This window comes from Lissotriton vulgaris, chromosome 2_1 (assembly GCF_964263255.1).
Source record: "Lissotriton vulgaris chromosome 2_1, aLisVul1.2, whole genome shotgun sequence".
Classification (NCBI taxonomy): Eukaryota; Metazoa; Chordata; class Amphibia; order Caudata; family Salamandridae; genus Lissotriton; species Lissotriton vulgaris.
This window is the reverse complement of record NC_141687.1, coordinates 313,120,858-313,146,497: the sequence shown is the minus strand read 5'-3', so window position 1 is coordinate 313,146,497 and position 25,640 is coordinate 313,120,858. Positions and strand designations below refer to the sequence as shown.

The 25,640-nt window shown below is 45.4% G+C and overlaps 1 protein-coding gene across 2 annotated transcripts in view; it reads left to right on the top strand.

Moving 5' to 3' along the window:
- ALDH3A2 (aldehyde dehydrogenase 3 family member A2) overlaps positions 1-25,640 on the top strand; it is a 391,270-nt gene that overhangs the window by 282,480 nt on the left and 83,150 nt on the right. For both annotated transcript variants that reach the window (XM_086955006.1, XM_086955005.1), the window contains exon 9: positions 21,149-21,384. In XM_086955006.1, coding sequence (XP_086811132.1) covers positions 21,149-21,384 — 236 coding nt within the window. The remainder of the gene's footprint in view (positions 1-21,148; positions 21,385-25,640) is intronic.

The following is a 25,640-nucleotide window of genomic DNA, read 5'->3' as shown; positions in this document are numbered from 1 at the left end:
TTAGTAGGCCTTTGCTTGAATCAAAAAGTGGAAATATTAAATTCTGGGTGGGAAACCACCTATTTTTGGTTAACTTCGAAAGAAACCAAAGAAAGGGACCTCGCGAGCGTGCGCCCGCTAATTAACAATTGACCATCGAAAGGGTTTGGCTAAAGCGCAGTAAGGCTGCGCCACTTTAAGTGTAAACAAAACAAGATGCCAATACTGCCGAATGAGTACGCCTATTTTCTATATTCAACGATATTAAACTGTTGATATATACCAAGGACAAACAAATGTCAGATTAAATCAGTTTTTTATTTTTTATTTTTCGAAAGGTGTATTTTTTGTTGTATTATAATAAAATTGTGAATATTTAATTACAAACTCTGTGTAGAAAATAATTCTTTCAAGCTCCTCTCCCTGTTTGTAATTAAATATTCACAATTTTATTATAATACAACAAAAAATACACCTTTCGAAAAATTAAAAATAAAAAACTGATTTAATCTGACATTCGTTTGTCCTTGGTATATATCAACAGTTTAATATCGTTGAATATAGAAAATAGGCGTACTCATTCGGCAGTATTGGCATCTTGTTTTGTTTACACTTATGTTCTCTAGGCTCCCCTCGCTTTGCGCCCAATTTGATCTGCATATGTTTTTGCATTTTACAATTGAAAGCAATCCACTGAATGGCTAATTTTTAAATTCCTGCTATCTGACTTATTGGCGTGGCTCAGATAGAGGCAACAACATAAATTGGCATACAAGACTTTGCGCCTCTGTAAAGCCATGCAAACTGATGCAAAGAGTCTTGATTGCCAATTTACTTTCCAGTGCAACAGTTGTTTTGCCCTTTTATGTTGCCCTTTTTGTATTGCAAATTGTTCTATGCTATGCTTTGTTACATTGCGTCAAAATAGCGTACCTTGAGTGGTTCCTGGGCATTCCAATAGTCCCACCCACGGTTTCTGACGCAAACCTAGATCTTAAAGGATTGTCGGACCTACCTTTGCATCAAAAAATAATATTGAGGGAGGAATAAGACTGGAGAAATGTTTTATTTGTCTTTACATTCACACATTGAATGTGTGATGTACAGAGCAGCATACTTACAGTGTGTGGAATGTTAAAATAAAATTGAGCATAGTTTTTTTGTACCCTAAGGGTATCCTTGTAGTATAAAACCTATAGTAGATATTCTGCACACATGTTTGCACCGTGCCGCCAAGGTGTTTGCTTCTGCATTGTGGTGCAAATGTGTGCGTGTGGCGATAGACAACCTAAAAGTGCACTAGCACTTGGTAAGAGAGCAAACACATAACATCCTATTAGATAGGGGGCTTTCCTGCTCTCCCTTCTCATGCAGCAACTATGGTTGCTGCGCTGCATTGTGTGAATTATTTGCTCCTTCGTCTCCCACTGTGACAGTGTGCACCTTTCAGCTGTGAGTGTCCGCCCAGTCTTTCTCCAGTTGCTGCGTTTTGCTGCATTAGAGGGAGAAAGCAGTGTAGAGCAATAGTTACTCCCCTCATGCTGTACTATTTTTATGTTTCGGTCTTAGTCTCCCTCTTCCTTCCAGTTGAAAATCTAACTCCAGACCACCTCCCGATGAGATTTCCAGCGCGGGCTGTCACGGCTGGTCGTTACCGCCCACATTTAGAAACCTTTTGCTCACATCTATTTAAGCTGCAGAAAGAAGCTGCACCTTCTTGTTCATGGTGCCATATTCACGCTGATTTTACAGTGCTGGGCAAACACCTGGCGCTAAAAATCAGCGCAACATATCACACTTCACTGCTTGGTCACTTTGCGGAGTTCTGCGTAGTGAATTTTAGGGAACTCCACATAGGCCAAGTATATAGACATAAATCAGAAAGAAAGATAGATGAGTAGGGGGGTGGATTGGAGTAGAGTAGAGGGGGTGGATTGGAGTAGAGTAGAGGGGGTGGATTGGAGTAGAGTAGAGGGGGTGGATTAGAGTGGGGTCCATAGGAGTAGAGTAGAGTGGGGCCGATTGGAGTAGAGTAGAGTGGGGCCGATTGGAGTAGAGTAGAGGGGGGTGGGTTGGAGTAGAGTAGAGGGTGGTGGATTAGAGTAAAGTTGGTGGAGTAGAGTAGAGTAGAGGGGAGTGGATTGGAGTAGAGTGGGTGGGATGGGTTGAAATGGGGTGATGAGGGCTGGAGTGGGGTGGACTGGACTGGACTGGAGTGAGGTGGGCTTGATGGTGTAGACTAGATTGGGGTGGGGTGGGGTGGACTGAACTGGACTGGGATCAATCAATCCGGTTTCTGAAGCTCTCTCAGGTGACTGGTGATGTTGCTGCAGCGTGAGATGTTCAGGATGAGTCAGGATGTTCTGTTCTGCAGTTTCTTTAGGAGTTTATTGGCGGTGCCGGCATAGAGTGCATTGCTGTAGTCGAGTCTACTGCTGACGACTGCATGGGTGACCGTTTTTCTGGGCTCGTTGGGAATCCACTTGAAGACCTTGAAGCAGGCAGAGCTTGAGGAATGCGGACAACGAAACGGCGTTCATCTGGCGGTTCATTGAGAGCAAGGGGTCAAGGATGATGCCGTGGTTTTGTGTGTGATCTGTGGGTGGGCGGATGTTAGAAATGGGGGAGGTAGGTACCTTTGTCAAAATAGGAACCCTTGCTTCTAGTCAGGGTAAGGGGGATACACTCCTAAAAAACTGATGTATGACGTTACAACGCATACTTTTACCACGCATGCCTTTACAACGCGGTTTTTACAACACATGCCTTTACAACGCATAGCACTTTGGGGGGCTGGATAGTGAATAGTTTAATTTACTATTCGAACTCCAGTCCCCGTGGACACTAAGGGAAGGTGTTGGATAGTAAATGAAACGTATTCCCTATCCTAGAGCGCCCCCCAGCGCAATGCGTTGTAATGGTTTGCGTTGTAATGACTGCATTGTAATGGTAGTGCGTTGTAAAAGTTTCGTTGTAAAGGTTGTATACCCTAAAAAACCTCTTCTCGCCCCCTTGGTAGCTTGGCAGACAGGCTAATCTCAGAGGCAGTGTGTAGAGCATTTGTGAAAACATACAGTAATACAGGGAAAACACTAGAAATGGACACCACAACGGGTTAGATAATAAGTCCTCTTTATCTAAACCAAAACAAGACCAAACAACAAAAATCCACGATACGTATCAAAAATATCCTGGTGTGCAGCGTCGGGCCCAGAGTCAAGCAGACTCACAAAGAACAGTACCTTGGAATTGATGAAAACAAAGACGGTGCGCGGCATTGGGGAGGAGATGCTTAGTTGGCGCCTGCGGTCACGGTTCCTTACCACCCCAATGGAGGTGATGCCTCTGTTCCTTACTGCAGCGCAGGAGAGGTGAGACGTTGGTTCCTTACTGTTTCGGGGAGGTGACATCATGAATGGCAATGAGGCATTGGTTCCTTACGATGGTGCGATGTCGATGGATTCGGTAGTCATCAACGTCGCGGATCGGCTCCGCGTTGATGAAGCACCGCGTCTGTGAAGTCGGTGCTGCGGTGCGAGTTGGGACAGTGCATCATGGATGTCATGAGCGGTGTCCTCGTCTCTGATGGCAGGCAGTGGCCTCGTTGACAGCTCTGGAGTCAATGTGGCACAGCATCCGCAGATGTCGGGCCTATGGTGCAAGTTGGGGCGGTGCATTGTGCTCTTCTCGAGCAGCTGAAACAGCAGTCCCAGATGCAGAGAGACAGAAGGGATAAAGTATTTGTGTACCTTAGACTTCAGAACAGGAGGCAAGCTCAGTTTCAAGCCCTTGGAGATGTTCTTCAATCAGGTGGCAAAGCAAACATCAAAGTCCTTTATCTCCTTTCCTTTGCAGCAAGCGGCCACTGCAGGCCAACTCCAAACAGCACAGTGGCAGTATTCCTCCTCAGCTTATCCGGCTCTTCTCCTTGGCAAAGGTTCCTCTTGATTTGCAGAAGTGATCTAAAGTTATGGGGTCTGGGCCCCAATATTTATACCACAAAATCCTTTGTTCTCTGAAAGTAGAGTGCACCTATACCCATCCAAAACCAGTTCTGTCCTCACTGGTGCAGCTTCCTGGCAGAAGGTGGAGACAGCACTGTTAAAGGCAGACCAGGCCCATTCAGGTGAAAAGGAAATCTCCTCCCCTTACTGCAACCCAGGTCTATTCAGCCAAGCCCTGACTCTTCAGACTTCTGGAGCCACTGCCCCTCTCCAGCCCCTGCCATCCCAAAGCCAGACATGCAGTACACTAACCTAGCAGATGCACACTGGATGGTTAAGCAAGAAAATACCTACTTTCTAGAGGGAGTATTTTAAAACCCAGAATGTACAAATCATTGTCACTAAAAGATGTATTTTAACATTCTGAGTTCAGGTATACTAAACTTTATTTTTCCACAATGTTCCCAGGGCCAGTTATGTTTATAAGATGTTATACACAAATTCCCCATTCTGTCCTATGGGAACAGGTAGCCTTGCAGTAGTGAAAAACTAAATTGTCCCAACAAGACTTGTGTAAACAAGTCGACATGGCAGTTCTAGACTGCACACTGGCAATGCAATGGCAGGCCCAAGTTACATTTTACAGGCTGCTTCTGTGAGTGGCACAATCAGTGCTGCAGCCCACTAGCAGTATTTGGTTTACAGACCCTGGGCACACACAGTGCACTATACTAGGGTCTGACAAGTATATCAAATAGCCAATCATGGAAACACTAATCCATAATAACAATTTACAAAAGGGAGCACTTGCCTTTGGCACTGAACAGCACTGGCAAAGTGCCCAATGCATCCAGACCAGCACAAATGGAGTCCAACACACAGCAAAACACAGGAGGCAGAGGCAAAAATGGAATTGATACCCACGCCAATGGTGCCAGGTCTAAGAGTGGAGGTGTGGGATTCTGAATGCTGACGTCCACCAGGAGTCGTCCCAGGCAGAGGTGGTTGAGCCCAGGATGAGGACTTCGGTGTTGTCTGAGTTAAGCTTGAGGAAGCTCTTTCCTTCATCCAGGTGGCGACTGCCTTCCTACTGTTGTGGAAGTTGCTCTTGGTGGCTGCGGGTTCACCTGTGAGGGAGAGAAACAGCTGGGTGTCGTCGGCGTGAGAGACTACGTTGAGTCGGTGGCTTCTGACGATGGCAGCAAGTGAGGCCATGTAGATGATGAAAACGATGCGCTCAGGGAGGATGCCTGAGGCACTCTGCAGCTGATCTCTGTGGGTTCTTAGTTTAACAGTAGAAGTCTTACCCTGTGTTCGGCTGTTGAAGAAGAAGCCGATCCATTCTAGGAGTTTGTTGCGGATGCCATAGTTGTGGAGTCTTGCGCAGCGGGTGTGGAGGGATACGGTGTTGAAGGCACCGGAGAGTTCCAGGAGGATGAGGGCAGTAGTTTTGCCTCGGTCGAGGAGGGTGCAGATGTCTCTAGTGATGGGGAGAGCAGTCTCTGTGCTATGGTTGCTTCCGAAGTCTGATAAGGAGCAGTCCAGGATGTAGTTTGTTTCGATGAACTCGGAGAGTTGGGCGTTGATGGCTTTCTCGATTACCTTGGCTGGGATGGGGAGGAGAAAGATGGGTCTATAGTTCTTGCTGTCTGTCGGGTGGGCATTGGTTTCTACAGCAGGGGGTTGATCTCGGCGAGCTTCTAGTCTTCAAGGAAGGTGGCGTACTCGATGGAGCAGTTGATGGTTCGGCAGAGTTTCGGGTGCAATGGAGGTGCTGGCTCTTTTGAAGATGTAGTGAGGTCAGGGATTGGATGGGGTCTGGAGTGGATGATCTTCAGGTTGTCGTCAGAGAGGAGGGTGGTCCAGTTGGGCAAGATCTGCTTGGGTATGGAGTCATTGGGTGCAGTGGTTAAAGGTGGGGTGGGTCGGTCTTTGGTTGCCAAGCTGTCGTAGATCTCCTTGATCTTGCGATGGAAGAAGGTGAGATTGCTGTACAAGTCTTGAGAGGGGGGAATGTCTGCTGTCTCTGTGCTGGGTTAAGCGAATTCTTTGACAGCGATGATGAGTTCTTTAGTGTTGTGTGTTGGCGTTGATGTGTTCCGGTATGGCTGCTTTCTTTGTTGCTCTGATGAGGTGGTGGTGTGCCGTGACGCTGGTTTTTAAGGCTGAGTGGTCTGCTCCTCCATCTTTTCTTGAGCTGTCTGTAGGCATGCCTGAACTCTTAGAGAGCAAGATAGAACAAGCTGACTTTCTTGGAGGGCTCCTTGCCTGAGGGTATCCTCAGGGGATCCAGTGTGTTGGCGCAGTCAGAGATTCAGCTGTGGAGGTTGCCTGCTGAGGTGTTGACTTCTGTGGATGTCTGTGGTGGGGTTTTGCTGAAGAAGGTGGTGAGCTGGTCTGTGGTGATCTGGTTCCAGCTTCTGCGAGGATCGCAGTGGGTGTGGTGGGTTACGGTGGGTTTGGTGAAGAAGTGCCCCGGTCAGATACACTAAGCAGGAGGCCCGGTCAAAATTTTACCTTGACAATAAGAAACTGTGCTGGAGAGTTTTCTTTCGTAGTCGAGCAAGACTCCTCTTCAGGCTGCGTTTCGAGTTGACGACTGCAGCTTTGCTCAGCTCCAGGCCTCTGTGAAAACCTGGACATCTTGAGTTCCGGAGCTTTCAGTGGGACTAACTTGAAATTGGGCAATTTGAAATAGGCAGATTCGTGGAGTGGGGTGGATTAGCATGGGGCAGACATTTGGACTATAGTTGTTGGAGACTGTAGGTGAGGCAGATTGGAGTTGGGCGGATTAGAGTGGGCCAGACATTTGAATTGGAGTGGGGTAGACTGGAGTTGGGCGCATTAGCTTGGGCCAGACATTTGAATTGCAGTGGGACAGACTGGAGTTGGGTGGATTAGAGTGGGCCAGACTTTTGAATTGGAGTGATGCAGACTGGAGTTAGGGCAGACTTAAGTAGGCCAGATTGTTTTTTATTGGAATGGGAAAAGTTCAAGTAGGATGGTTTGGAGTGGGGCAGATTGTTTTGGATTGGAACGGTGTAGATTTAAATGAGATGGCTTGGAGTAGGGCAGATTAGAGTGGAGCAATTTGGAGGCGGAAGATTTGTATAGACTAGGGTTGGGGCAGACTGGGGTTGGGGCAGACTGGGGTTTTGGGCAGACTGGGGTTTTGGGCAAACTGTTTTGGATTGGAGTGAGCCAGACTGGAGTTGGGCAGATTAGAGTGGGCCAGACTTTTGGACTGGAGTTGGGGCAGACTGGAATAGGCCAGATTGTTTTGGATTGGAATGAGGCAGATTCAAGTGGGATGGCTCGGAGTGGGCAGATTGTTTTAAATTGGAATGGAGCAGATTCAAATGGGATGGCTTGGAGTGGGGCAGATTACAGTGGAGAAATTTGGAGGGGGCAGATTCGTATAGATTGGAGTTGAGGCAGACTGGGGTTTGGATAAACTGTTTTGGATAGGAGTGGGGCAGACTGGAGTTGGGTGGATTAGAGTGGGCCAGACTTTTGGACTGGAGTTGGGGCAGACTGGAGTAGGCCAGATGGTTTTGGATTGGAATTGCGGCAGATTCAAGTGGGATGGCTTGGAGTGGGCATATTGTTTTGGATTGGAATGGGGCAGATTCAAGTGGGATGGTTTGGAGTAGGCCAGATTGTTTTGGATTGGAATAGAGCAGATTCAAGTGGGATGGTTTGGAGTGGGGCACATTATTTGGATTGGAATGGGGCAGATTCAAGTTGGATGGCTTGGAGTGGGGCAATTTGGGGAGGGCAGTTTCTTGGAGTTAGGCAGATTAGCTTGGGCCAGACTTTTGGACTGGAGTGAGGCAGAATGAGGTTGGGCGGATTAGAACCGGGACATGCTTTTGATTTATGGACTGGAGTTGGGGCAGACTGCAGTAGGCCAGATTGGATTGGATTGGAATGGAGCAGATTTAAGCAGGATGGCATGGAGTGGGGCAGATTAGAGTCGGGCAACCTTAAGGGTGCATATTTTTATGGATTGGAGTGGGGCAGATTAGAGTGAGCGGGATTATCGTGGGGCGTTTGGACTGGAGTTGGAGCAGAATGGATTTAAGGCAGACTGGAGTGGCCAGATTGTTTTGGATTGGAGTGGGGCAGATTCAAGTGGGATGGCTTGGAGGGGTGCAAATTCAAGTGGGATGGCTCGGAGTGGTGCAGATTCATGTGGGATGGCTTGGAGTGGGGCACATTCAAGTGGGAGGGCTTGGAGTGGGGCACATTCAAGTGGGATGGCTTGGAGTGGGGCACATTCAAGTGGGATGGCTTGGAGTGGGGCACATTCCAGTTGGATGGCTTGGAGTGGGGCACATTCCAGTTGGATGGCTTGGAGTGGGGCACATTCCAGTGGGATGGCTTGGAGTGGGGCACATTCCAGTGGGATGGCTTGGAGTGGGGCACATTCCAGTGGGATGGCTTGGAGTGGGGCACATTCAAGTGGGATGGCTTGGAGTGGGGCACATTCAAGTGGGATGGCTTGGAGTGGGGCACATTCAAGTGGGATGGCTTGGAGTGGGGCACATTCAAGTGGGATGGCTTGGAGTGGGGCACATTCCAGTGGGATGGCTTGGAGTGGGGCACATTCAAGTGGGATGGATTGGAGTGGGGCAGATTATTTTGGACTGGAGTGGGGCGGATAGGAGTGTGCAGATTATTTTGGAGTGGGGTGGATTGGAGTGGGCAGATTATTTTGGTGTCGATTGGAGTGGGCAGATTATTTTGGATTGGAATGGGGCAGATTATAGGGGGCAGATGTTTTTGGATTGGAAGGGGACACTTTGTTTTGGGTTGGATGGGGTTGCATTGGAGGATTGGAGTGTGGTGGATTGGATTGGTCTGGGATGGTTTGGATTGAGTGCAGCAGATCAGTGTGGGGTGAGTTGGGGTGGATTGCAGTGGTGCAGATTGGAGTGGGTTGGATTGAGCTGTACTGCATGATTATGTGCTAAAGCATTGTTTCAGAAATTACACAAGAAAGAAACAATGTTGCTTTGCAATAAAATAATCCTCATCTTTTGAGAACAGAGCCCAATGGCAAAATTAAAAGAAAACGTGTGCTAGGGGAGAAAAGTAGACGTGGCAAAATAAAACAAAGTTAGCTAAAGAAAATACATTTTTTTGCAGTGTATTTGTCCTGCTGGGCACGATTACGCCAGTCACTTACCTTCTGTTTGCGGGGCACTTAAAGTTAAACAGAAGAAATAAATACCTCAGTCGTGTCGGGGGCAGTGGACGGACACTGATTAAATTGGATCCAACAGTGCTTGTTCCTGGCTCCGCAGAGAGGACTGAAACTATGTTAGGCCTGCCTTGAGGTATTACGTGGCTGTAAAGATGAATGCCATGCAAGTCAACAAATGGTAAGCTACGGACAGGCTCCAAGCCCTTTTTTAACAATATTGTTCGCAAGCGAGACACATACTCTAGTGAATGCTCTCGCAGGCTTGACCCTAAAAGGAGTAAGACTAAAGTGGCCCAAGTGCCATTACATGTGAAACCTAAAAATAAAGGTTAATTTATATTCATATTTTTTAGACCTGAGAATGCAGTAATGGGCTTAAAGCGTACAAATACAAAAGAGCATGGCTTGATCTAAGATAGCAGCAGCTGCATAGTCCGTGGGCATACCTTGGAGGTCAAAGGTTCAACCGAGAGAAGCATCAAGGTCGAGACTGGGTTGAGGAGGTTTGCAATGCTGCCAAGATCTAAGGTTAGTGACTGACTGCGAAGTCCCACAAGGCAGAAGCAACTAATAGATTGGGGCGCTTGAACTGAAGCAGTAGTAGATGTGATGCGGTGAGAGTGCCATGCCCAACAGAGACCGAAATCCAACCACACTCTTAGAATGATGTTGCAGCCCTGATACTGGTTGAGAAACTCCTGGGGAGATCCGGGATGACCGAAGCTCATCCGTGCTCCAAGGCCCTTGTTGAATCGACATGGCTTTAGAGAAACTAATAGAGGCATACCAGATGTTATTGTTTTTCAAGCTCCAGCACATTATAGTTATTGATCCAGTCAAGCTGGGGTTACAAGTGTTCAATCTTAGCATATACAGATCTGGATCTTACGATTTCATAATCTCCGTACCAGTCCATAACATTAGACTAAATTGTTCCCTCCCTCCCCCTGTTAGTCAGTGCTGTGTGAGATGCATGAAGTCGCTTCTTGCTATATGTGGCATATCTCAGTGCCATACTTGGGTGAGAGCTAAGGCAGTCATAGATCGATTTAATAACCTGGTGGGTTTGGTTTGAACCAGTCTATGTAGCAGGTCACATTCGTAAGGGTGGGCACCCTCCATTAAGTGCTCATGTGGGTCTCGCAGGCGTTCCTTCGGGGGTCTCCAGGCCAAGGTGAGACAAGTCGTTTAGTAGGGCTCACCAGGGCTAGCCACCTCCCTTCTCCCTATTCCTCTCTCTTAGCCTCTCTGAGCAATATCCTTCCCTTGCATCCTGCCCACTTTTCCTGTTACCCTCTCCATGTCTAGGACCTCCTGATACCTTCCAGTTTCTGGCTATTTTGCGCTTAGAAAGGATCAGCACTAGATCCTGAAATTTGCTGGTGACTTTAGTCTTGGATGGGTGGGGAAACCATCCCAGCAGGCAGTGGGCTGGGTGTGGGGGACCTCTCTCTCAATAGCCTCTTCTACTACGTGCAAGACCCCCTCCCAAAACTCGTGCAATAGTGGGCAGGACCAGAACTTATGAAGGATATGTACCCTTTTCTCTACTACGTGGAATTCTTGGTTTATGCGCTCTGGAGTCAGGTAGGATCTGTGCAGGACATACTATTTAATGAGTTTAAAGTGAGCATTTCTATATACCTTCAGTATCCCAGCTAGTATGTTCTCCCATTCCTTCGCTAGAATCTGGGTGACTAGGTCTGCTTCCCTCTGGGTTTGGTTCATAACTTTTCCAACAGTCGCTGTTGGTTTGCGTGTTGCGCTCCGTACAAACATGACACTGCCTTTATGGAGCCTGCAGACAAGGCCATATAATAACAACTTTGCTGTGGCAGGAGTTCAGTTGTTCCCACATGCCAGTGTTTGTGTATTGCTGTTGTGAGCACTCTGTATAATAAAAAATATCCGTGGGATAGGTCAAACTCCATGCGGAACTCCTCGAAGGGGAGCATTCCTGCGTCTCTGTAAATAGCCCCCATCTTTGTTGCCCCAGCTTCCACCCAAACCTCCAGATCTCGCTAGTTGCACCCATGAAGAAATGCCTTTATCATGCCTGGTGGTATTTTTGGGAAACATGGAATCTTAACCACATTTTCTGCAAACCGTGATATAGAGGGTTGCAGAAGCACTTTGAAAGTGCCATCACTTTTATTAATTTAGAGGATGTTCTTTTTTTTTTTAATGATTTTTATTGATTTCCATAAAGTAACATCAATAATATCTGCTTGACGATTCAAACTAGCTTATAAAATTATAGAGTAGCAATACATTCAAATGGCATGGGTGGGGGTACAAGGGAACACTCATTTAGGTAACATTTAGTGTCCGTTGTACAGGCTGGCTTGCTGCTTCACTTTGCAGAGCCGCACAGCCGTACGCAGTCAAATTATATCAAGAGCATCAAAGAAAGAATCGGCCATTGTTCCTCAAAACCATTTCCACAATAGGTTACATACTGTTGCAAAATACATTTTTAAACTTGAACAAGAGGAACACAACAAGGAAGAAAGATAAAAGGAGTAAAGAATAATACAGAGAAAAGGAGAAAATAAGAACCAATCTTTACATGGGAGTGCCGTCGTGGGTGTATTGATTGGTCTGGTGCATTAATGAGTAGTATATGTAAATACTCCTTCAAACTGAAACGGCAAGGAGGGTGCCGCTTCTCCCACCTGGCCCCCAAATTCTGGAACTCTCTTCCTCTGGCACTCAGGAGCTGTGACAACCTCCTGGGCTTCAGGAAAGCTCTGAAAACATCGCTGTTTGAGCAAGCCTATGCATAGTCACTCCGCTGCGACACTCTTCATGTTCAGCGCCATGAAACCTATGGGTGACTGTGCGCTTTATAAGTTGTTATTAACATAACGTATAATAGTAAGGGCAGGTTATATCGTGTAGTAGTGTGTGTATCTAGGGTGGAGGGGGATACAGACGTGTGGAGGGGGGAGCAAAGAGTAGAAGCAAAACCAACGGGTCACATCAGGGTAAGAAAGAAATGGAGCTAGCAAATCTAGGCGGGAGGGGGCTCCGTAGAGAGTTTAGTCTTGGTCACAGACACATTTCTATTTCTATTTAAAAGATTTGTAGTGCGCGACATCTGCCCCAACCAAGAGGCGTCTCGGCACTAACAGCAAATAGGTGACCACAACGCAGGAAGCCAGAGCAACACAGTGGGAAAGAGAAAAGTTTTGATGGCATTCCTGAATTCAAGAAAGTTGCTGAGGCCTCGAATATGGAGGGGCAGTGAGTTCCAGAAAATTGCCGCCTAGTACCGGAAGGAACGGCCTCCAACCCGGGTACTCCTAACTCGAGAGACCACTAGTAAATGTTGGCCCATGGAGTGAAGCTGACGGGAGGGGACATAAAAAGAGAGCAGATCAGTCAAAATGTTAGGGGAGGCGAGCTTCAAGATTTTAAAGGCTATACAGAGAGCCTTGAACTCAATACGTTGAGCCACAGGCAGCCAATGAAGGCGGCGGATTGTGCTAGTCACAGAGCAGACTCTGCGCAGATCCAAAAGAGCTCTTGCTGCGGCGTTCTGTACTCTGTAGCCTGTGTACTTCCACCTTGTTAGCCCCCAGATACAGAGAGTTTGTGTAATCAAGCCTAGAAGTGATCAAGGACTGAATGATGGTCTGTCTGGTCGGGGCATCGTAGAAACCCAAAATAGGTTTGAGTCCGCGCAACAAACCGAAACAGTTGCCAGCCACCTTCTCAATAACTCTGCCATTTTGTAGGGGTTTGCTTCGCGGGAGGGGTGGCGCAGATGCCCCCGCCGCAGTCTATTGCCTGTTTGTGTGCTCCGAGACCGATGTCGTACGAAGATCGAGTAACCACACATTGATCCTGGGACCCGTTTGTGCCTTCCATGTCATGTCAATCTTACGTTTGGCCATGGCCAAAGCTAGATCCAAAAATTTGTTCAGGCCCTTGCTAGATGAAGTACATCTTGTGACTCCCAATATAAAGTGAAGAGGTACCACCTCCACCCGCACGCTTGCCACTTCTGTAAATTCAGTGGCTACCTCAGACTAGAATGTTTGAATGATTGTGCAGTTCCACACCATGTGCGTGAATGTGGCTGCCTGTTCGGATATTTGTGGCATATGTCTATGGTGGTGGTGTACATGAGTGCTAGCCTGTAAGGGGTGAGATACGTGTGGTGTAAATAATTGAATTGAGTACATTTTACTCTAGAGTTGGCAGAGATCAGTTTCGGTTTGTTAAGGCATTGTAGCCACTGCTTGTCAGTTAGGACAGTGGATAATTCGCTGTCTCAATACGCATGCAGCATCGCAAACGCCGGAGATCGTCCAATCTGATGGATGTAAAAATGGTCGTTACGGAATGTCGGCCATGGCCATGTGTGAACAGTGTGTGTAGATGTGATGTGGAATTTAAGAGGATGTTCTCAATTTAATAAATTCCAAGTCCCTGTGTTCTTAACCTTTCGACAAATGTCTTTTCCTATTTACCTTTCTTGGGGATTGCTGGTACTATTCCTATGACCTCTAATAGGCAGAATCTCACATATTAGTTTGTCTCTTTTCCTTTAATTGATTATCCAGTACATATGCGTGCACCCCTCTCCTGGCATTTTCAGTCACTACTCGTTTTCTTGGCTCGCCTCTTTTTGGCAGACAGAAGCCAACAAGTGTGGATTCCTCTTGTCTCCTCAAAACCCCACGAATTGACAGTGGGAGTTCCCCAGGGCTCTGCCCTAAGCCCAACTTTATTCAATATCTATCTTACTCTCCTTGTCCCGAATAGCTGAAGCCATATGGGCAAACGGTATAGCTTACGCTGAAGACATGTGGCATGTGCTGTTCTCATGTGGCAAGAGTGAAAGATTTCGGGATTACGGATAAAAACATGCCTGACTGCAGTTTTCCACTGGATTACAGTACACCAACTCAAGTGTATTGTAGACTAAACAAATTCTTTTTTTTTTTGGCAACATTCCTCCAGAATTTTGGCAGACTTTCTAGCCTGAAGATGCTCCTCTTCCAAACCCGGAGGGTGGCATAGTCAAGAATCTAAAGGTCAAATTTGATAACAGCTTGTACTTTAAGCCTCAAATTAGTTGAGTGGTACGCACTTTTTTGGTTCACTGTGTTCCTTAAAGTTCTTACACTCCCTGTCCTTAACGGCAAAAAAAGTGGTTATTCAGGCATTGATAACCTCCAGGTTGGTCTACGGTAATGCCCTCTATTATGGGCTACCGAAACATTTGATGGGCAGACTTCAAGTGGTCCAAAATGCGGCAGCTCACCATCTGAATTTGCCTGTCAGAATGTGGATCTGTTCTCATCTGCGTGCTCTCTACTGGCTTTCTATCCAGAAAAGAAGCTCGTTTGACGCTCTAGTACTAGGGCATGAGGTTTACGAGATCGGTGCGTCCATCTTAGAACCAGGGTCAGCTTCTAGGCTCCATCAAGAAACCGGAGGTCTTCTAACAGATTATTAGCAGTGACTCCCAGAATTCGAAGTGTAAGAGAGGAAATTAACTTACCTCCCTAGGGTCAGAAGCATGGAATCCGCTCTCCCTGGAGCTTTGCGCATTGACTAATGTTTAAGTGTTTAAAAAAAGGCTGAAAATATGGCTTTCTGTGCAGGAATAAATGCAATCTGTTCCACCTTCTTCGATCTGTTCCAAGGTGCTGGGACACTCCTAGGAGTAGCTGCGCACGATACAATTTGTTTTCATGAAGTTGCTTTCTTCATAATGCATCACTTGCCACAGACTGTCTCGACACTGGCCAGGACTGAGCCTGTTACCTGTCTGGAAGAACCTCAGAAGCTTCCATCAGGTGAATTCCTTTAAGTGTCTCTTTTATGTCCTGTCTTTGGAAGGGCGAATAAAGAAAGAATTGAACTGAAGTTAGGTTATTGAGAAGTTTGTTTCTTCTTCAAGTCCCAGTATACATGTTTCTTAGGAGGATTTGGTACCTAGTACAGTACCACAATTGCTAGTGCCTCCATACTGTAGTGAGGATGTACCTCCGGTTTTAGTGCCCAATTAGGAAAGTCCACTCTCCTACACTTGGTTACACTTCTTTCTGTTTGATCCTGAGACGGTTATCGGTATCAGACTTCACTTATATCATCTATGAAAGTTAATTAGGCTCTAGGTAAATTAATAATTCAGATGTTGACCCTAGCTTACTCCTTTGTCAGGGAGACTCATGAGAGGGTTTACTTTTAGTTGAAAAAACAGCTAATGGACCAAATACTCATGTGGGTCACTCCCAAAGGTTTGAATATTTGCATGTATGTATGTGCTATTTCTATAGTACAAACATATCCAAAAATGCAGCAGAGTGCTTTACAGGGCGACAGGCAAGCTTAAGAATAATTAGTTATAGGAGTTGTAGCTGGTTATTATTTTTTATTTTCAAAAGCATTGTGATGTGTTTAAATGTTTTCTACTAAAACCCATCCATGCTTTTAGTATTCTGATGAGATGCTAGTCTGTCATTTTTACCCTTCGTCTTATTTTAAGTTTTGCTGTATGGAGTTCAGCACTCTTGCGATAATACCTTTCCTCATTTCTCATTTTAAGATTAATGCTTTCTTCCTAAACCAAACAGTGGGTCTTTTCACGAGGCTTCCCTGAGACCTTTAGATAGTAACACTTCTCAAAATACAATGGCATCTGTGGTTCAACCAGAATTATGTCCTAAATCGGATCACTGAAATAATATCGAGGGACAAAATATCGACTTGCCAAAATATCGTGGACAAAATATCGACAGTCAAAATATCGAGTTTGTATCTACAAACAGGTAAGTACAAAAATATCGAGTACAAAATATCGTTAACAATAATATAGATGTAAAAAATATCGACTTTATTAAAAACAGTGTTAAATTAAATTAATATTAAATTTTAATTACTAAAATATACTTAAAACTACTTAAATTAAATTATAATAATTAAATAATGAAAATAATAAAAATAATTTTTTACAATCTTATTTGTTGACCCTGAACCCTAAAAATACCCCTTTACCCAAAAACCCAAAACTGACCCTGAACCCTAAAAATACCCCTTTACCCAAAACCCCAAAACTGACCCTGAACCCTAAAAATACCCCTTTACCCCAAAAACTGAAAACTGACCCTGAACCCTAAAAATGTCCCTTTACCCAAAAACTGAAAACTGACCCTGAACCCTAAAAATACCCCTTTACCCAAGAACTGAAAACTGACCCTGAACCCTAAAAATACCCCTTTACCCATGAACTGAAAACTGACCCAGAACCCTAAAAATACCCCTTTACCCATGAACTGAAAACTGACCCTGAACCCTAAAAATACCCCTTTACCCATGAACTGAAAACTGACCCAGAACCCTAAAAATACCCCTTTACCCATGAACTGAAAACTGACCCTGAACCCTAAAAATACCCCTTTACCCTAAAACTGAAAACTGACCCTGAACCCTAAAAATGCCCCTTTACCCAAAAACTGAAAACTGACCCTGAACCCCAAAAATACTCCTTTACCCTAAAACTGAAAACTGACCCTGAACCCTAAAAATGCCCCTTTACCCAAAAACTGAAAACTGACCCTGAACCCCAAAAATACTCCTTTACCCTAAAACTGAAAACTGACCCTGAACCCTAAAAATGCTCCTTTACCCAAAATTTATCAATATTATTTAATTACCAATTAATTATTAATTAACAATAACAATAAAGTAAATATATTAGAACATTAGCTGTAATTATTTTAATAATTAATATTATTTTTTCCAAATTAATGACTTAAAAATAACACAAAATTATATATATTCAAAATTTACTCTAATTAATGTAATTAACTAATTACAATTAATTAATTAACAATTAATTACTAATACAAAATATGTTCAAAATTATATTAATTAATTAACTAATTAATATTAATTAATTATCAATTAATTATTAATTAAAAATATTAACAAACATATATTAATTAATTAATTATTATTAAATTACTTCCCACCCTATTCCCCTATAAACCCACAACCCGCTACAGAATTACATTACGCAATTATTATAAAAACAAAATTCATTTAATAAAATATTTTTTAACATTAATACACACTATTCACACATATTATTACATAAAAATACACTATAAAATATTATATATTATTAAAAATTCGATATTTTTGCTATCTATATTTTATACAGTCGATATTACTTCACTTACCTGAAAAACGATATTTTTGTAGTCGATATTATGTCCAGTCGATATTTTGTCCAGTCTATATTTAAAACTCGATATTATGTCCAGTCGATATTTTGGAGTCGATATTTTGTCTGTACACCCCTAAATCATCACTTGTGGATTTTGTCCACCTATTTAATTTTTATCTGCAACGAAGACTGTAGTATCCTCAGGTTGTACATATGTTCATTTACTCCTCTGCATCTAGCTGCTCAGCCAGTGTGAGTGTTCCAGTTAGAATGTTAGTGTGAGTGGAATGTTTGGGTGCATGAGTGTTGTCAGTTGAGGGCTGAGCAGCAAGGAGGCTGCTCCTGGTGGGGCTTATTATATCTACATCTAAGAACTTAATAAATATCATCTACTTTTACCTGGCCACGTCTAAAGCGTCTGCTTATGACACCTGCACATGTGGGACCAGCCCACTACAAAGACTCTCTTCCTGGTCGAGCTGAACTTGATTAAGGACACATATATCTAAAGGTTGTGCATAGTTTGAGACTAAGTGGCTCATTTAGAAGTGACTGATGAGAAGACATTTGTCAAACATTGATGGGTGTCTCATCCGCCTAGGCTTCCACTCCCTCACCCCCTCTAGAGGTGAAGAAACACTAGGTTTCAGGCAGGATAGTCCCAGCTGGCTGGCGACGCGAGTGGAAATACTCTGGCTCGATTCACATAGGCATCTTACACTGTACACTTACATTAAAGGTACTTTCAGGAGTTCGCACAGCCGTTCCCAACAAGAATACATGTTTTCTGTTCTACTAGTACAAACATTTGCACACTAGCACATCCCATGCAAGGGGCGGGAGTAGGAGAACAAGGAGTCGTTTAGCTTGTAAGTTTATGAACAGACACAAACTTGTGAATTCCAGTTCAGCGCTTTCCCACCTTGGAAATGATTGCCATTTTATTCCAGCAAACAGCTGCAGTAACTCCTTTACTCACCAGTCCTGACATAGAAGGGGGTTTGCATGTGGATAATATATTCCTCATGAAGATATGCACGTTGAGCTGCATTTTCCCAGTGCTTAATTATAGATCATGTATGTCCATTTATGCATTGGGAATGTAGCTGCCTGGGGAATGTCACAACATTCTCAGCCGGGAACACAGTTGCCAGCCACTTAGTAGGTTGTGGACTCTGAGTCGGTTTAGGGGTGGGGCTGCCCTCCAAACTGCTATTGATGAAAAGGGGTGGTCCTTGCGTACCCTAGTTGTGTTGGGATTTTCAGGTATCGTCAATCCTCAACGGTGCTGATGGGTGTACTCTTTCCTTATTTCTTGTCTACCCAAAGCAGACGGAAGTAAAGCAGCTTGCAAGTCAGAAGTACTAGTGAAAAGTGCCCAAGCCTGCTCCATAGGCTGAAGTGATGCATGCGGACTTGTCCAACATTGTATCATAGTATTGCTACTTCTCAGGCCTCTGCTTATACAGTTAGTATAGGTAATCGCACCCTCCTCCACACCTCAATAACTTAATTTTTGTAATGTAATCCTCCTTGAAAGATGCCTTGCTGAGTTTGGGAGGTTCTAAAACCATAATAAAAACTGCTGTGAACTTTAATACCACAGCATGAGCGGGCCTCCGCTTTTCTGATGATCCTTGTGTATGGGCTTGAGCTGCAGTAAGTAGTTTTTAGGTCTCGCCTAGGCAGCGCGCATGCGCAGTCTCTCCGAGACATAAAGTAATCTATAATATTGGAGGGAACTCCGCCTATTGCAAGGTAATTTGTCCTGCTGCTTGGCATTAGTTAACTCAGGCATTTCTTTTGTTACCGTGCTTATTACTGGCTGTGCTTCCGATGCGTCACTTCCCCTTATTCCGGAAGCAGCACCTCCTAACTTCAGTGTCCTTCCCCTTTCCAGCAGCGCTTGAAGCTTGTTGTCTTTTTAGGTCGAGCATCATTGTTTTTTTTAAATAGTGTGCATTTACATATGCGCGCAACCTTTCCCTTTCCAGCAGCCCACATGCATACATAATCAGCAAGGCGCCCTTTTACGAGCACCGCGCTGATAATAGTTTCATTGTTTCCTTCACCATGCTCTCCGCTCTCACTCCCCCTCCCTCCTTGTTCTAAATGATGCAATGTGGCATGCCGAGGTTTATTTTGAATTATGGTGCTGCCAAGCACAAACACCGGGAGCTGCTTGCCTTACTTTCTACTTCGTGCGGTCAGTGTTTTATATACTGTGACTTTGCCCGAGTAGCAGGTTGTGTATGACATGCAGCTCTCCTTGTGCTGTACTTCGTACTACACATTCAGACCGATTCACGTGCATCATGTTTTAAAAAAATATTTCATCAAGGCCACCGCGCGCCCTTCTTTCGATTTGCACAGCGCAGCATTACAAGCCGAAAGGCAAAATGTCTGCCTTCTCACCCACATTTCCAACTTCATGTTAGTTAATTAGCTTTATTGGAGTTAATATGCGTTACCGTGTTAAAGCCCTGATCAAGCGCGGTAACCCATGCTTTAACGTGAGCATAATGCCTGCGCACATTTGTTTTGTTCTGCAAGGCGTGGCACTCCTACACTTTAAAAACAGGATGACCGCCTCTCTGTCCGGGACAAATATGAAAGTCCAACCTATCCCTGTGAATGAGTTGAGCACAAAAACCGGGAGCTGCTCTCCTTACTTTCTAATTCGTGCGGTCAGTGTTTAAATGTTTACATTCTGCGCCTTTGCTCCGTTTTAGCATAGTTTGTGTACGACATGCAACCCTCCTTGCTAATCAAGGACCATGATGTACTTCACGCTACACTTTCAGCCCACTCACAGCCTCCATAGTTTATTTAATCAAGGCAACCACGCGCCTTTCTTTTGTTTTGCACGTCTTGCATTTCTACGCTTTAAAATCAGGAAGTCGCGTCTCTGCCCTGGCACCCAGAACAAATGGAAGTTTTAACCCCGCTCCCCAATAAATCGGACACCTAGGACCGCTGTAAGAAATCCCACCACCCCCTTTCCTTAGCAGGGCGGGCTCCAAGAACATATGTGAATGCCAGACCCTCCATTGCCAACTCTGCCTCCAACCTCCAGTAGAATCGCTGTTATCAGGCCTTCCTACTCCGATCTTATTCCCCCTTATGTTTTTATTGCAGTACAGCTCTCTGACACCAGTGAGGCTCCTCGTAGTCACTTGCCAGTGTATACAAAAATAGTGAAACATATAAAACATAAATGCAGTTCCTTTGATTTTCCATGGAGTACACCACAAATGTGTAATTTGTCAAGTGCGGACACCCTGTTGTTCTGTTTGGTCATTCTATGATTGCCTTGTAACACTGTTCAACAACCCGTAGCAGAAGAGTATGGTATATCATGTGAACAGTAAAGCAGATACCATAGATTAAGTCACCCCATACTGCATTTCAAAATAGCACAACAGAGTTTAGCACAGTCTGTGCCAGCCTGGTGCAGCTGTGTACATCACATCATAGCACAGGACAACGTAGGCCAGCACAGCACATTGCAACACTGCATAGTACAGAACTGTTTAGCCCAGAATGGGAAAAAAAAGTACAGCACCACATTCTTTATCATTTAATATCCATATCATTCCACTGTGCACCATGCCACATAATTTCCACAGAAATACAATACACACCACACAATTCCACACCTAACACATCCTATTCAACCAACATAGTTTCACTCCAAACCACATACATACACTCCACTTCAAACCAAAACACATAGATAAATGACAGCCATTTACAATCCCAATAGCTCTAACTCTTTCAAATGCGATTCCTATTGCATTGCAAATGCTTCTTCTTTTTCTTTCCAAGGTCATAGCGGCATGGGCGCATACCACGGAAAGCACACCTTCCTCACCTTCTCTCATCGGCGTTCATGTTTAATCAAGTCTCTCGGAATGGAGCGCGTGAACAGCCTGAGGTACCCACCGAGCAGCATCAAAAAAGTAGAATGGGCCAAGTTTTTCTTGACGAAGAAAATTAACAAACGCCAGGTTAAGCTCTGTCTCTTTGCCGTGTTTGGTATCATAGCAGCGGTGATTCTAAAGGTAAAGTATTTTTATGGAAATTATGTTAAAATAATCTGTGCTTTACTAATGACTTACAACAGACCCAGATGAGGTTGGTTTACACGTTTAAATGATGTTATTTACTTTATCCGCTCTGCAATCTTTTTATTATTTTTCTGCAACTTTATGCATATATATTTGAATAAACAAAGCACAGGAATACTAATTTTTGGAGGCTTCTTTCCAGACCGGTGACAGGACAGAATCCTGTGATTTTAATATTACAGCATATGATGCAAGCATATTACAAAAACAGTTAGACAGTGTAACCTTAAGTGCCTATTTGTACCATCGCCCGCCAGAGAATGAACTTTTTTGTGGGAATGCTTTATATCAAATGGTGTATTTTTCCTTCTCATTTTAGGCACAATCTAGATTGGGCCCGAACTGTTCGTTCTGTTTTTGCCAATAGTATAGGTGTCACTACTCTACAACAATGTGGGCAGATCTGTTGGCCTAAATCACTTTGTTCTAGGTAGTTTGTTTAGCGGACATAATGGCATCCGAGGCATCCCCTCCCAGTCAGTACATCCACTGCCAATTTTGAATAAATTCTGGCTGTTTTTGTATATGATGGTTCCGCTAGTGCCCATTCCTAAGCCAGCTTTCGATTTTCGGTTTTTCACTAATATTTGGATTACTGATTAAAATTCTGGAATGCAGATAACTTACCTATTTAATATTAACAGTGCTGCAACCTCAAAAGCCAATATTGGTCACAGACCCACACGACGTGTGCCTGTGGTGCTTGGGTTATAGGTATTATTCGAAGTAGTGATAAGTGCTCCCTTGTGTATGCAGAGGCATCTAGGCAGTGGGAGGCTCACCTTTGTCGTTGAGCATAAAAAGAGATCGCTTTCGTGAAAGAGGTCAGGATCGCTCTCCAAGTCACAGAGCTACTTTCATTCGGCCAGTTTTGAAGGCAGGTTATCATCGAAGTCTTTAGAATAGCTATAAACACACCATTAGCCCAATAAAGCATACCATAACTCATCCCCATCTTGCTACTCAGTCTGGTGAGAAGTTGCATGGCGTCACATGATGAGTTTGGTGTCTTCTAATTTCAATCTGCTCCTGCATTTGATCCCATTAGGACAGTGGCGGCCGCCACAAATAAAAAGTGGTGAGGTGGGTGGAGGGAGCGCAGTTGAGAGGAGCACTGGGGGTGATAATAATTTCAAAAAGGAACTTACCTGAAGCTACCGGCTGCCTCCTGTGTTGCACCTTGGTGTGTACCCCTTTCTTCTTCCTTGTCCCAGCAGACACTGGGACAGCATCACAGATTCCCTGTCCAATCTCCGTGCTGCTCTCAGGCTGTGAGAGCAATGCAGGGATTGGACTGCGTGGGTTGGTTTGACGCTGTGCTCGGGACACTCAGTCAGTGCTGTTTCTCCAACCTGACTGTTCACTACAGCCACGTTGCAGAAACCCAAGTGCGCATGTGTGTTTGGCCTGCCACAACAAAGCACATGCGCAATTTAAAGAAGTGCACCAACCAGTGACACCCCCACCCGTCCCCCCAATAGCCCGACCTGCATCTCCCTAGGCATGCTGACTCTGCCAACAGTTGAAAAATAAAACAATGATAGAAAATCACTTTCTTTTTCACCTGCTGGCTCTGAGCCAGTGAGGCTATGCTCCTCCGCCATTGCAGAGGCACCTGCATTAGGCCCCTTATTTCTCAGGTCGTCGGAAACCCCATAGCAAATAGCAGCCATCAAGGCACCATGCTGCAGGTTTCCTATAGGCGACCAGCTCTCTCTGCCATGTGTTTTGGCCCCACAGAGCCACATCTGTCAGTGGGCCTTTTCCCAATGAGGACTGACCCCTTGGGCCCCATTCCCAAGCTTGCCACGACACTGGTTCAGCATTTGACTCTGACCCCAGGTTCCATACTAGTTTTGTGCTAGTACTGATCCATCTGTGCCAGGGTCGCAGATGTTGGCCTGTGTCTTTCTATGACTAAAGCTCATCTACTGGTCATACAGCCAGACTTTAAGACTGTACCTCTTACTTGATACCTGTATCTTACTTGATACCTGGAACAAGCTCCCTGTCAACAACAGATGCTCCCCAGCCTCCACACCTTCAGGAAGAACCTTAAGCCCTGGCTCTTCAACTGAATCAGAGCTGCACCCCTTCCCTCCTCCCCAGTGCCTAGAGACCCTCATGAGTGAGTAGCGCGCTTTAGAAACCCCTGATTGATTGGTTGTATGGAAGATAGAGGCCCTATGCGACCCATACTATGTTGCAGTCCAGGGCATATCTAATGTCGCTCATGACACTGATGATGAAGCAAACAATCTTCCCACCTCCGTCCCCCCAGTTACAGCACGGAAGGGGTGTACCTGTACTTGCAAAATGTCAGTTGAAAATATACTACACCAACATGTAGCTAGTTTCTCTCCCTAGTCTACCTACAGAAGAAAGTGCCTCTTTTAGAGTAGTTGTGCGAGGGGCAGCAGAAGTGCTTGACATGCAGTTGCCTATTTAAGAATCGAAGGCAGATTTATTGACTGAAATTCTTCAACACGGTTCAACTTTACCCGAGCCACGTATCATTTAGCAAGGCCTTTATGGACACTCTCATAGCCACTTGGTCTAAGCCAAGCTTGGCCCCTTTGATCAGTTCACCTTTGTCCAGGTGACACAGACCTGTCCCTGGCTATCCTGATTTTTTGAGGAGACACAAGTACATGAAAGACTTGCGATGTACACGTCACGGTAGATGGCTTGTCAGCCGGGATACACTTACTCTATCAGGGATAACAATCCTCCAACTATTTTTCAGCCCTGCTGCAGTTATCCCTAATTCACGTTGATTTGCCCTATCAGGCCTATATTTAGCTGGTGTTGGCATGATAGGTTGTTTCCTACCTGATGGAAATCCATCACTTCAGATTGATGGGCTTTACAGATTGCTCAAATGGGCTATGCCCCACCTTTCATTTCACCCCACACCAGAGTGATTTTTGGCAGACCATACTAATATCCTTATTACACAAATACTGAGGGTAGAGGCTATAACAATCCGCACCGAACAATATACTATTTGAGCAGTAAATAGCGGTGTGCAGAACCAAGGAGCACTTCCCTCTAGGTGGGCGTGGCTAGGACGCCGATGGTGGAGGTGGCGTGAGTGCTTAGCTCCGGGCCGGATCCCGCCAATTATCCTGCAAAATCGACCTGTGGTGCAGCCGTTTTCACATCTACGGGTGTCTGAACATTCGGTGACCCCGCTGTCCAACGGTGGTGCTCCCTGAAAAGCGAAGAGTGCAGTTACGGCGATTGTTGCTGTGGCTGCGTTCGACACTGGAGCCGCAAGATGGTGGCGGTGCTCGATGCCTGAGACCGAGACGGAAGGCCCTGGGGTGTGTTGAATTTCCTACGCTTGCAGTGGGACTGAAGGCGCAGACCACACTGGAACCGGTGACGGCGAGACCCACGGCTGTTAGAATCTCATATTGATTGGCGACCACGCACTTCGAACTTTTATCGGAACGAGGCCTCCGCTCTTAAAATCCAAAATGGCGCTGAGTTGATGAGCGGCCTGCAACGAAGGAAAAGTGCAATCCAGCCTGGATACAGAGAGCGCAGAGCTGATACCCGACTGGGGGACACACCGGAGGTGTTCCACAGACCGGACCCGATCAGCTGCGATATCTACCGCCCGGAGGTGTCGCGGAAGGCGGACATTTCGGGCTGTCGAGCGGACTGCGTACTAACCTAGGGTGTGGCTGGTGTACCGGAGGAGCCCCTGTTTGTGCTGAGAAGCAGCTGGTAAGCGAATCCCCGCCGACCGAGGGAGTGCTGGACCCACAGTATATTAGTGGAGGGTGCGGACCGCAGTCCGTGGAAGTTGACCCTGGAACTGGTATTCCTGCGGGCCGCTGACCCGCTATTCCTCCTCCCCTCGAAGAGTGGTACAGCTGACGACTAGCTGGTGGTGGCCGACGACTTGTTTGTACTTGGGTGATAAGCTCAGCGGCGATGAACCCCAAGGGCAAGACTGAGGAAGCTGCGGCGGCGGATGGAGCCAGAAGTGGTGACGCAGATGCGGAGACCACGCCGGCGGAAAAAAGGTTGGCTGACCGTCTAGATAAAATTCTGGAAGCCATTGAAGCGACGAAAAATTCCCTGCACCAGGATATTTCGCAAGTAGCTACCGGACTGGGGCTCCTGAGAGCGGACCATGCGAAGCTAGTGGAAAGGGTCAAGGATGCTGAATCCACAAT